Here is a 13,990-nt window from a genome sequence, read left to right on the forward strand (position 1 = left end):
TGAAAGGTGCATTACTGCCACCTGCAGGGAGGAAGTCAAATTCATTTACGGGACCAAGGTAGCATATTTAGTAAGAAACAATTACAAATCTAACATGTGGCATCTGTGTCGTTCCATATAGACTTTAAGGCAGAGGTAAGCTTCTTGAACAGGTTTAATCTAAAAGACAGTGGTTATATAAAACAACATAAAAACGTGCAAGCAAGAAACTCCAGAGTCATCCAGGAGGCATCCTGATCAGATGTTCAAACCACCTCCATTGACTCCTGTCGACGTATAGGCTGAGCCCTGCTACCATACATACTGGATAAATGTCGCTATGAAGGCAACAGAGCCCCAAACTGTCTTTTCATTTCCTGTGCCACCCTTCCATCAATAATTTAAGATACTATAACTTTTACTCATCAGGCAAACACTGACTTCTAATCCATATTTTCCAACTTGGAACCACGTCAAACTTGAAGGGCAATCCTCTCATTCCAGCCCTTTCACCCTTTACAGTAGAGTGCCTCAGTGTATGCTAAAGGTTGTGGTTTGAAGACCCCCCAAAGGATCAAATCATTTGCAAACAAACAGTTAAGATGAGAACCTGAAATTTCTGAGCCAGACACCCCCTCTCTATGACTACGGCTTGAGATCCTGATCTTGAATTACACAAACAGCAAGGGAACAAAGGGGAGCTCAGGTGGAGGAAAGCAAACACAGCTCTTGCTTTGACTGTATAGGATTCTATATACATCTGGACAATTAATTAGTATATGAAATTATAAAACCCAAAAAAAAAACAACAACCTGAAACGAAATCTTGGGGTGCCCACATTTGAAGGGTTGCTGTTGGTAAACACACCACCTGGCTCAACAGATTAGCTGAAGGGAGCTGAAAGCATCTATTAAATCCTAGGAACCTTTGCTGACACAAGTCATCTTTTAACACCTTTATTAAACCATCATAATTTTGATGTTCCGATATGTGAATTTGTTTTATTAGGGTTTTGTCACTTTTTCTGAAGGCTGTAGTTGCCATATATCATGAGTGCTGGTTCATCCTTATCTAAATTGCTAGTTCAGACATTTTCTTTATGTTTTTGGTGGATTCAAATTGCACACCAACAAAGACTAACCTGGATTTTGTAACATTTCAAGAATGGGCAGAGACTGCTCTCTGAATGTTCTCAGAAACTCTCTTCTCAGGCTTATCTTCAGGAGGCCCTGAGCCACTGGAGTTTCTCCTCCTATAGACAAATCCCTTATTAAAGTATCTGTCCAATTATGTAGTTATTACAAAAACAGTAAAACTCCTGTAAAAAGACAAGGAAACGATGATGCTATTAGTTTATTGACTTTCCAGTAAACAGAAAATTTTTTCAAGAGTTTAGTGGGATTTGCCTGAAAACATTGTGTTAAAATGAAGCGGGTTTCTGCTGTGCTGCAGAAAGAGCATGCAGAAGAGATATTTCCTGCACTAGAATAAACCTAAATGCAGCTACACCTAGTGCCAGGAAAGGGCAACCCTCCTTAACTACTTGTGTAATAGGTTGTAAATTATATTTCATTTTTATAGAAGATTTATAATACAGCTGCATTTTAATATTCCCTTTAGGGGAATATTGAAATATTTTAATGTACCGTCCTATTTGTTTTTAATTTTAGAAAGTAATTAATTGCCTTAAGCCTACAATTTTCTAGGCAGCACAGTCACAGTATCAGATTAAATGCTTTCGGTTATTGATTGTAATACACTGCCAAGTCAATTCATCATTCCCGAAACTATTGACTGATGCACTTTTTCTTCACTGGAGGAATCATTTCAGTTCTTCTATACGCACGGCTTTGATATCTACAGAGGCCTATTGCACAAGTCTGAGAAAGCTCCACTGCCAAAGAAATACAGTTAGAGCTGGCTTTTCAATTAACAAACAATTGTTCTGAACAAGAAATGTGACAATTAGATAACAGCTGCAAGAAGTAGCAAAAACACACCAACTTAGTGAAGTTCATAAGCAGACTGGTGATTATTAGCTTAGCATCAGCAAATAAAAAGGAAATTCATTAATCCAAACTTGATCAAAAGAGAAACTTCCATCACAAACCCAGAAGCAATCGAAGTACAGTGCAGTCAGAAAGTCCATTTTTAACATGTGAGGTACATGCGTGACTTTGTGAATGAAATTGTAAGATCATTAAACTGATAACATATTTATGAATCACAAGATGTTCTCTCAGCAGGTATTTTGCAGTTGAATGCTGCACACTGAAATAATGTCGGCTTGCCTGACAGATAAACCTGATTTGTGACCCTGGAGTGAAACTCGGTCCGACTGAAGCTGAAAATATTGTCACATTTGCAGATAATTAGGTTTTAATACTTGGAGAGGAACCGTAGGGGTGGATGTAGATCAGATTTCTCACTGTGATTTGTTAATAAAATACCACTCTCTGTTGCGGCCCTTAAAACTAAGTCTGCATAATACTTATTTCATTACAGTCATACATCAAAATGTCCTAAAGCTTTTTCTTTTTCTTAGAGCTATGTATATTTGATGAAGCTTGGCCAAAGTTATCTTAATAATGGCTTCAATTGTGTTAGTGGGGGGAGGGGCAAGGTTGATGATGCATTTAAAATGTCTGCAATTTTATCAGCATTTGGCTTTGTGCTTGTAATATTTCATTATTATGCACGGGTGCAGCATAATGTCCTGTAGCTTTAAATGGGACACTTTATTATTGGACAAATGTTTTATAGTTTCCAGTATCAGCTCTGCTCCTGACCTGTTGTCTGGGTAAGATAAAAGTCTAACAATCTTTCTCCATATGTCCTCTGGACGCTGGATAACACTGAAGTATACTTAACCCCACAAGTTTGTGGACCTGCAGCTTCTCTTTCAGTGCCAAAAGATTACAATCTCTGCACCGAGACACAAAAAGGAAGGCGTTCTCCTTTTGTCTACTAGCAGACAGGAATGGACCAAGGTTGAATTGGGTCCTGAGGAGAATCTGATTTAGGAGCATACCTTTGGAAAGGACATTTGTCCATCAGTTACTACAGCTCAGTCTTTCTTATTTATTTTTACATGGTAAATAGCTTGAATTTGTTTTTTTGTTGTTTTTTTTTCCACTCCAGGGGGTCTTTTGTGGGCTCTAGTGTCCCTTATTTGAAAGTAGGCTGACAGGAAAGGGAGAAGGAGAGGAAGGAAGACACGCGGTAAATGTCCGGGAATCCAACTCAAGGCCTCCAAACGTGGGTCACGCTATCCCCTACACCACCACAGCACGCCCAATAGCCTGCATTTGTAAAGTGCTTTATTAAGTCCAAGGAATCCAAAGCGGTTTACACGAATATCAGTCATTCACCCATTCGTACATGCACTCACATATCGATGGTAGTAAGCTACAGTGTAGCCACAGCTATGCTGGTGCAGACTGTTAAAAGAGAGAGACTGCTATACCATTGCTGCCTCTGACCACCAGGATTTATAAGTACCCAAGGACACTTCCATGGAGACGGATGGAGAGACTCACCATATACAGGACAAACCTCCACTCCCTGAACTGCCCTCACCCCATTTAACCGGTGAACCAACAATGAGTTCCCATGTTATTTGGAGATGTAAATCAGACTGTATTATTTGCCATCTAAAAAAACATATGGATGTTTGTGACCCTCCTTACTATGATAACACTGAAGCCCAAACATTATTGTTATTTAAGAATATATATATAGTTTCTGATAGCTCAAATTTGCAGCTTTTGTGAACTGCAGTCATAAAAGCCTTTTTCTCCTCTCTCCCTGTTTAAATCTTAACAACTCTAGGTGACTTCCTGTTGGTATATCGTAAACAGTGCCATCCAATCCCATTTTCTTGGAGCAGACAAAAATATTTTCAACAGCTGGTTAAAATGTGAGTTGGCAAAGCAAGCATGAAATGGGCCCTTGTTGTATGCATTCACACTTGGCTGGAACACAAGCTGGCCACAAAAGTGGGGTATAAAGCAACAAAAACTACAAATAAACGAAAGGGTGAAATGACCAATGAAAAACAAAACAAAAGCTCTTGAATGTACAGCATATGCTGTGTGGAGCCCCCTGCCCGTCTGAGGGACATGAGCATCGGCTCAGCATGCTTTGCCACTGGCCGCCTCTTCAGATGTTATCAAGAAAACAAATAGAAATCTGACCTAATTATATTCTGCTTGCTCAGGGCAATAATAATAACAGACTATTTCAAACCAGTCTCTAATGTTCACTCACTGTAAAAAAAAAATAATAATAATAGTCTAATCAAAATATTTATGACCATTCATTACTGCAAGCCATAAACTGCAAGTGTCATGACATCTCATGGCTTCCCAGTAAATCACAGTGTAAAACAGCTTTATTGTGTTACAACAAAAGTCTGTGAGTTGAATGTGAAATCTAAATGCAGCTCGTTTGTTCATATTCCAAAGCTGCAACACAGCAAGCTGAAAACTGCTGGTGAATCCAAATATATATATATATGTATGTGTGTGTGTGTGTGCGTGGGTGTGCGTGTGTGTGTGTGTGTGTGTGTGTGTGTGTGTGTGTGTGTGTGAGGGGGTGTGTGTGTACTGAGAAAATACATAAACTTGAAAGGGAATATTATCTCTGGGAATCGTCCAGCTGTGCACATCTGAAAAATTAATGATGGCATGAATTATTGTACATCACATCCAGTTTTATGAGCACCTCCCTCATGACATTTGTTTTCTGTAGAATAGTGTCATTCCATTCGAAACGCCTGACAGCAAACAAATTGCTGGGTTTTTCTCTCTGCTGCAATGTCTTACTGTGGACAAACAGCTGACCTGCGGTTTGGTTTCCTGTGTGATGCTGCTTTTCTCCCCCTTCTGAAAATGCTCCTCTTTTTTCCTCAGCAGGTTTAGGTTACCTGCATCTGTAAGTCTTTTGAGCTGGGGTGTGGGGGGCTAATTCAATTTGTCCCCAGACAACTGCACCAATTACAGACACACCATAAAACCAGGCTGTGCTGTACCAAAAATACCTTTGCAGCAGGTTTTTGTGGGCAGCAGCAGCCAGGGATGCTTTCATTAAAGCGTAACACTCCTGTCCTACAATAAACAGAAAGATGCAGGTTGCTTTGTTGTTGGCTGCTGCATTCGTCCTGGCATTGCTGAGATGGGTGTGGAGTGTTGGGGTGTGTGTGTAGGCATGTGGGGGCGCGCGTGTGTGTGTGATCTGTTGTGAATGAGTGAGGCAGCAGAGCAGCTGAGTGAGACTAACAAGTGGTTGCCATGCAGCAGGAGCAAGCGTGCGTGCTTATAGAGGGAGAGATAGAGAAACAGAATGATAATGAGCAGGAGGCAGCAGCGAGCGCTAGGACAGGAGCCGCATCTCTCAGGAGAAACATGTAGAACGGATTGATCCAGCCCCACGCCTCTGCTCCTCTGTCTTCTCCCTTTTTCTCTCTCTCTCTCTCTCTCTCTCTCTCTCTCTCTCTCTCTCTCGCAATGGGTGGATTAACGGATACACGTCTGAGAGCTCCAAGGAGGAGGAGGAAGAGTTGCTTGCAGGAATCGGCAGCAACAGGTCTGTAAGGATGGCATGGAAATGATGGTGAGGCACCTGCATTTTCTTCCTCAGACATCCTAACTAGAGAATCTGTCAATGCAGTGCTTCTCTTTCACCCTTTCCCCACTCCCTCCCTCAGCATACTTGTGCAGCGTCTTCCTCCTCCTCCTCCTCATTCCACTTCCTTCTCCCCGTCCCCCCTCTCATCTCTTCGTGTGTATTTCCTAGTCAATCCACCCCACTTCCCGTTATAACTTCACCCACCTGCTGCTTGCCATAGAAGCAAATTTGACCGATGGAGGCAGACAATCCGCTCGTGTGACTGAGCCAGTTTTGTGATTATCTGTGGTCAATTACAGTCACTCTCTTCTCACTGCCTAACAGAATTACGCTGTCTGGCAGGCATCTTGCACACACGCAACAGGTAGAGAGATGCGATCCTCCTAAGCCAAACACATGCAGGTCTGCGTCTTCATGAGAGGTGACGCTTTTTGTTGTTGTTGTTTTTTTTAATTCGGACATCAGCTCTGCTTGTGTTTTAACGGCTGGCTGTGCACTGCGACACACTGTCATTCTAACCTGACCTGAATGAATGCACATAGCCAGACAACCTTGGCTCATTTTCCTGCACCCAGTTCGCAGGAAGTCTTTCTCGCAGCACCTCTTGCAGCTTTCTGCATAGAAATTCCCAAAGGGGGCAGAGCTGGACAGATCTCTGGACATCTGCTTGATGTCTAAATCTGAAGGAGCTATTTAAAGATACCTGTAGTCCTTCATGTTTTATTCAGATCTGCATTTGAATAAGAAAGTTCTGCATGCCTCTCACCACGTCAGCACTCTTATTCCTCCTCATGTTGTCAGTGTTAATTGTGAGTTATGAGGTGCATTACACAGATCTCCCCCAGGCGAGAGGCAAAACAGGACTAATCCGAATAAATCCTTTAACCCCTGTCCAGGTGACATGCAGGCTTTTAAACGCCTGACCCCATCTGTGAAGAGATGAGGCACCTAGACGTGGGCTTACCATGAGCAGCGTCCACTTCAACCACTCCCTTGCTGCCATGAGTGGAAACGACATAATGGCGCACTCTCTGACTCTGGAGCAGAAGACGGCATTTGCCTTCGTGGGGATGCTGCTGGTGTTCTTGGGACTGCTGATAATACGCTGCTTCAGGATCCTGCTGGACCCCTACAGCAGCATGCCCTCCTCCAACTGGGCCGATGGCATCGAGGGGCTGGAGAAAGGGACGTTCGAGTACGCCCTCACCTAACGATGGGACAAGAATACACACAAATTACGAGAAAAGATGCCCAAGCCTGCACAACCACCGCGCCTGACATCCCCATTAAGACACCCCCAAGTGAGGAACCAAGCGCAAGCTGCAAAGCTGCGTGTGTGTGTGTTGTGTGATGTGTGAATTGCTAGGTGAGAGAGCCTTTACTGTATGTGAGTATATGCGAACTGTGTGTGAGTCTGACTGGATGTGAGGCAGATGCTGTCACATTGGGTGACCTTCTGCCAGAGGGCGTGTATTTTAGCTCATCAATTGACACAGAGCTTGGCTGTAGCTCCCTTTAACCCACACCAACAAGCTGAATGTCAGGATGAGGTGGATTTCTGTGGAACAGGGTGGGAGACTGAAGACTCAGGGACAAGATGCCTCACACGAACTTTGAACAGAAGACAGCGCGGTTGCACTTCTGCACAAGCAGAACAGTTCTGCACAAGACTGCACCTGGATGGATACAGGGTATTATGTCAATCTAGTGCTTTGAGAGCTACTCAAACCCAGCCTGTCGGAGATCTAAAGGAAAGCAGCCACTTTTTGTTGGATCGGTCCTTTTTCTGGTGTCTTGCTTCCTGACGCCCTGCAGGAAATAAGCAAACTGTGACCTACATTGTGGTATTCCTGTTTCTAAATAATGCAAAATGAGCTCAGAGATTGTACCGCTCCTGCGTCAGAGCGATGGTGAACTGGAAGTGGCCAAAGTTATATGGACTGACTGACTGACTGATGAGCATAAGACAAGAGACTTTTTTTTTCCTCTCACAGCACTATTGTTCCAGATCACTGGGAGGAACTCACTCAGCAGAGGTGTCATATAAAACAAGGATGGGATGTTTGTCAGCTCTACACTTGACCATATTTTCAGACCATCCCAAAACTCCCCCTGCCCCAATCTCTTCCTTCCACTCGGAGGAAGACAAAGCGGTCCAGAAAGCAGGCCGAGTTTGGACTGTTCCGTTGATAATTTTTACGGTCTACTGTTTCTCCTTAGTGCTGTGAATCTGCCTTACTGTGACCTTCAATGGGTTTATGTGCCTTCATCTAGAAACATTAGAGCACCTGTTTGTGGGTGTGTGGGAGGGAGTGCGTGTGTCTGTGAGTGAGTGTCACATCATAATGACAGGCCAGTTGCTTGCTCCACTGGTGATAGAGATTTTGCATTGAATTCATTTGATTTGATGATGTGAAATAAAAAGGATTTATTCACTTTAAATGTCGCAGCTCAGCGTTTTTGCCGTTTGGGTGATTAATGGACATGTTTACTAACATATCCTAGTGTAGATGTATAAAAAGCCTTTAAAAAATTTCAGATTTTGTTGCAGTAGCATGTTCTCATACAGAAAATGTAAAGAAAATCACACAATTTAAGAAGGAAGGAATCTATAACCTGAAGAAATAGCTGTTTTGATCAAAATCACCGGTGCCATGTCATTGACAGCTTTGAACATCATCCTCTTCTTCAATAACATTGCAAAAACTTGGAAAAGTTGGAGAGAGACCAAAGAGATAATTTCTCTTTGTGAAATCTCTCTAGTTAGCCCACAATCCCAAGCCCTCTCTACTCTCTTCTCTTCAGCTTCCTCTAAGGTTTTCTTCTGAGAACTGTGATGGTCATTGGAGAAAGTTGATTTTGTTGTCTGCTGAACCATTTCTGAGCTCATTTGGCCATTTACTTTTATGTCTTTTAGCCTGCCGAAATTGTGACCCGTGTGCAGTTTTCAGATAAAAAATAAATAAATTAAAGAATCCTGGTATTTCAAGGACTTCACAAATCTAAGAAGGTTCCCAAAGCCGGTCCCCAGGACACGATATCCTCCAACATAATTAACATTAGATATGAAACTCGATCTGACTCTCACTGTCCAGAACACATGGTTCAAGTTAAAGTCCCTAAAGTTGATCATATTTCACTTGTTTACCTTTGTGACAGTAGGACAGAACTTGCTTGTTCCTTGCATGCATCACAAAAAAGGCCTGTGGAAGCTTCTAATGGTTATTATGGTGACTTGGTGATCACAGGATGTTTTTTCATAGTTATCTAACAGTGAGTAGTGCAGAAATCACATGAAAATAGCAACAGCTTAATTATCCAGTCTATTCTCCAGCAGCGAGGAGAAATGGGCTACTGTGACATGCTTAATTTATATTCAAAATAAAGGGAAGTTATTCATTACTGATTACAAGTTTATAGAAACTCTGAGTAGCTTAGAAAAGTAATATATGACTGAAAAAAAATGGCTTAATTTACATTTATTTGAAAGGGATACTAATAACTGTGCGACAGGATCGTAAATCTTTCAGAGATTAATTTTCTTTTTTCCTTTGAATAAATGCCTTGAAACTAAAGGCAGGTCTCTCCAACAGGTTTTAATATGAGATTATCCTACTCAAGTAAAACCTGAATCTTTACCGGAGCTGCCAATTAATGCAGCCAGCACTATATAATCCGTGGTGTAACTGTGACCCGTTCTACATCAAAGTTTCTCATTAGGTATTTAAATATTTGCCCAATAAGGAGAGAGTGATAAAATGTTTAGTTTTTGTCGTAATCTTCATGAGATTACAATGTCAAAAGCCATAAATGTGAATTCTGTGTAAAACGTTCGAATCCTTTGGAAGAAAGCTGGGAGGGATTCACTCAGGTCTTTATCCGGCCGCAATAGGACACATCATGGGCTCATCCCATGCACTCCTCCCGCATCATTAGTCAGGAATGTATTTGGTTTTGCACCATTATCTATATCACCTATGTGACATTCTTACCGTAAAATATTCGCAGCAAGATAAAAACAGTTTTTTGTTTTTTTTTCCTGTACTGTGACAGGCCTACGCAGCTGGAGATAGGCACCAGCAACCCTCCCGACCCCATTAGGGAAGAAGGGTGTTCAGATAATGGATGGATGGATGGATGCGACAGGCCTGAATGAATGAAACAAGGACCACTGAGCCATAAATCTCTTCCTCCTACATTTTCTTGTGTTTCAATTTAATTAAGTTGGAAACTTCGATTACAAAATAATTCACTGAATTACTGTCAGAAAAGTTGCATTTTTGTAGAAAAATCTTTGTGGTTTTTATGTTGGTTGGACAAAACCAAACTTTCACTTAAATACAAATCTCCTTCTAAAGATTTATTGCACTTTCCCTCATCAAAACACACTCATTTGATTGTTTTAGTTGCAATTTACTTTGAAGATAAAGTTTTGACACCATATAAAGGGTTCTTAAAACGAGCCGTGGTTAAAGTTTAACCTAGTTTTTTTCCTACCTTTTTGGCTTCTCACCCTGTGTAGTTCAGGGTCACATAAAGATTTTCTGAGCTATAAAATGTTCTGCTAAATTTGGATTTTTTTTCCCCTCTCTGAAACTCTCGCAGGATTTTACAAAAAAATAAAAATAAAAAAATCTAACTGCTCAACCAGATTTCTGTCAGAGATGACAGAAATCTGAGACGTACTTTACCTTACTGTCTGCAGACATGCATACGTATAGAAATAACACACTGAGTGAGATGATGTGGATTACTAACTGTGGTTCACAGGAGTATAAAATAGTATTTCCATGAAGTGCTCAAACACTTTGAGAGTGGAGTTGTTTTAAGATAGCAATCGTCTCCACTCTGACCATCGCTTAGTCGCAATATCTCTGGCAGGGTATTTGCTTTTTCTCCAAACCTCAACTAGTTACTAACTGCAGGTAAGATAATGATTCCCATGACCTTCTCCTTAAAATCTGACAGAATAAAATGCTCATGCTGACCTTTTGAAATGAAATGTTGCTAATCCATTAGAATCTGTGATTCTTTTACAAGTGAATATCACAGATTGACTAAATATATTTGAACAAAATTGACATAATTTCTTTTGCAGGTAGACATTACATTGATGACCAAAAATCTGCTTTTGTTCATCAGTAACTAAAACCATAAATTATCAGATATTTTTATTTTTTTTCATTGACTGAGTCAAAGCTTCCAGATTGCTGCATGAAGCAATTACACTTTTAGTCTCTCTCGCTGTTCTACACACAGCAATGAATTGATATCATCCAAATCTTCTGAATTTCTGTTCATCTTTCTGCTTATTTATTTCTACTTTGTTTTGTTGTGCGGAAATAATTAAATTTCTGTAAGTGCTCATGAGAGCTTCTTGTTTCAGGTTGATGATGTGGCAGAGTAATGGACCTTAACTCTGCTGATTATCATCACTAGCTTTGTTACTTGTGGTCTTAGAACCTCACAGGCTTTCTCCTTGATGGTTCTTGTGTTAAGGCCAGCTGATATAATAGATATTTTATTACTTTAGTTATGTGATTATTATATTTATAGATTTATCACGGTAATTTCCAAAAATAGGTATTGCCACTATTTTGCTTGTAGAGATTAGTAGTCAATTGCTAAGCTTTATTAGGTTTTGTTTTGTCCAATCAGATAACAACCCCCTGGTTGCTAGGTGAAAGGACCTGGAGAGGCACATTGAAATCTTAAATCGTTTGAGACTTTGCTCTATCTGATTTATAATCTCAACCCCTCTAGTCGCCTCTGGAATCCTGTGAGGATAGATACATAATGCTTACCAACTTTGACATATCTTCAGGTTTTATAATAGGCATTAATGATTAGAAAACTGTTAAGTTTAATTATTTACTTTAAATCGATTCAAAGCTACACTTTTCCTTGAGCTAATACATACTCTTCTTGGATTTTCTGCCATGTGGTTTTTGGCCATTACCTTAAATGAATATTAACTTTTTCATTGAAGACCTTAGAGTGAGCAATTTCAGAGAGTTTATTAGCATTAATACATATATATAATGCTTTAAAATGACACCAGGTTCTTTTAGAAGATTTGTGTGTTTCTATGTGGAGTGTATAGCTGAAGAGCATGTGCTATTTTTTTTCCTTTGACGTGCACTGGGCAACAAAGCAAACAGAAAAGTGAAGGCATTTTCCAAAAATCTTTAAACTTTTGTAGTCTTATCCATCCGTTATCTTCCGCTCATCTGGGCTTGGGTTGCGAGGGGAACATCATAACTAGGGACCCTCGAATTCCCAGTGTAACTAGGGACCCTCCACTTCCCAGTGTAACTAGGGACCCTCCACTTCCCAGCGTAACTAGGGACCCTCCACTTCCCAGCGTAACTAGGGACCCTCGAATTCCCAGCGTAACTAGGGACCCTCCACTTCCCAGTGTAACTAGGGACCCTCGAATTCCCAGCATAACTAGGGACCCTCGAATTCCCAGCGTAACTAGGGACCCTCCACTTCCCAGTGTAACTAGGGACCCTCGAATTCCCAGCGTAACTAGGGACCCTCCACTTCCCAGCGTAACTAGGGACCCTCCACTTCCCAGTGTAACTAGGGACCCTCCACTTCCCAGCGTAACTAGGGACCCTCCACTTCCCAGCGTAACTAGGGACCCTCGAATTCCCAGTGTAACTAGGGACCCTCCACTTCCCAGCGTAACTAGGGACCCTCCACTTCCCAGAGTAACTAGGGACCCTCCACTTCCCAGCGTAACTAGGGACCCTCCACTTCCCAGCGTAACTAGGGACCCTCGAATTCCCAGCGTAACTAGGGACCCTCCACTTCCCAGCGTAACTAGGGACCCTCGAATTCCCAGCGTAACTAGGGACCCTCGAATTCCCAGCGTAACTAGGGACCCTCGAATTCCCAGCGTAACTAGGGACCCTCGAATTCCCAGCGTAACTAGGGACCCTCCACTTCCCAGCGTAACTAGGGACCCTCGAATTCCCAGCGTAACTAGGGACCCTCGAATTCCCAGCGTAACTAGGGACCCTCGAATTCCCAGCGTAACTAGGGACCCTCCACTTCCCAGCGTAACTAGGGACCCTTGACTTCCCAGCCACTTGGTCCAGCTCCTCAGGAGAAATCTTGAGGCGATCCCAGGCCAGCCGAGAAACGTAGTCCCTCCAGTGTGTCCTGGGTCCTCTAGGTCTCCTCTTGGTGGACGTGTCCAGATCACGTCATCCAAACCAAATGCCCTGGTCACCTCATAATGGCCCCTCTGAATGTGGAGAAGCAGCGATTTTACACGGAGTCCTTCCTGAGTGACCGAGCCTCTCACCTTTTCTCTAAGAGAGGGCCCTGACACCCTGTGGAGGAAACTCATTAACTCATTTCAGCCACTTGTATTATCAATCTTGCTCCTTTGGTTACTACCTGAAGCTCATGACCATAGATGAGGGTGTGAATGTAGATCAAACAGTAAATCGAGCTACCACTTCACCACCACAGAGTGGCACAGTCACCAAGGTCACCAAAATGGATCTCTTCAACATCTTGAGTGGGTCTAGAAATTTTGTCCATAAAGATTATGAACAGAATTAGTGTTCAACCTTGTTGGAGTCCAATTCTCACTGGAAATGAGTCCGACTTATTGTTACAAATACGAACCAAACTTTGACACCAGTCAACTCTTTCGATAAGCAAGATAATTTGCCTTTTGAAAGATGTTATACCATTTGAACTTTTTCACATTTTGCCACATTACAACCAGACTTTATTGTATTTATTGGGATTTTATTTGACGGACCAAGAGAGAGTGACTCTTAATTGTGATCCAAGTGTGTTGGAAAAGTAACTCACATTGCTCTGGAGACAACATCCTCATGGTGATACAGGCGGTGGCAACCTTATACTATGGGAATGGTTTTCTTCCACCTGGAATGGTGAATAAGGACATTGAGGTGTTATTGGATCAAGGACAGTGAGAGCTAAATCATATCCCACTATTTAGCATTGCAAGGAACAGGGGAAGGTTTGGTGAATCAGCAAAAGTCTTCCCTTCCTGGCACACAACCACAAAGCAAGCTCAAAATATAACAAAGCAGAGCATTATTCACATATTTGTGGTGAAATCAAGCTGATTGAGAAGACGAATGTTAGGAGTTTTGCTTAAGCGGTTAGTCCACTATTCACTGACGTCCTTCTTTCTCCAGCATGACTCGGCCTTTATCACGATTGCAGAGGATCATTCCAACCTTGTTTTGATGCTGATGAGCCCTGCTGCACAGTTGTTTGTCTTCTTTCAGTGTTCACATAAAACACGTGCTGGAGCGTGTTTCTTTTGTCAGCAAACAATACAGCCAAGGTCAGATTTCAAGTCATTAGCCAGGCTTTCACTGTGCACAT

At 41.9% G+C, this 13,990-nt stretch overlaps 1 protein-coding gene across 1 annotated transcript; it reads left to right on the forward strand.

Annotated features, from left to right (window-relative positions):
* Positions 1 to 5,484: 5,484 nt before the first annotated feature.
* On the forward strand, positions 5,485 to 7,959 carry ctxn2 (cortexin 2). The gene is made up of 2 exons (XM_044134713.1): positions 5,485 to 5,593; positions 6,505 to 7,959. The coding sequence occupies exon 2, from the start codon at positions 6,574 to 6,576 to the stop codon at positions 6,817 to 6,819; it is 246 nt and encodes an 81-aa protein (XP_043990648.1). The 5' UTR covers positions 5,485 to 5,593; positions 6,505 to 6,573; the 3' UTR covers positions 6,820 to 7,959.
* The last annotated feature ends 6,031 nt before the right edge of the window (positions 7,960 to 13,990 follow it).

Source organism: Gambusia affinis, linkage group LG02 (assembly GCF_019740435.1).
Source record: "Gambusia affinis linkage group LG02, SWU_Gaff_1.0, whole genome shotgun sequence".
NCBI lineage: Eukaryota > Metazoa > Chordata > Actinopteri > Cyprinodontiformes > Poeciliidae > Gambusia > Gambusia affinis.

Bases quoted from the DNA above. Each gene is read 5' to 3' on its own strand.
- ctxn2 (XM_044134713.1), top strand. From the start codon at position 6,574: ATGAGCAGCGTCCACTTCAACCACTCCCTTGCTGCCATGAGTGGAAAC.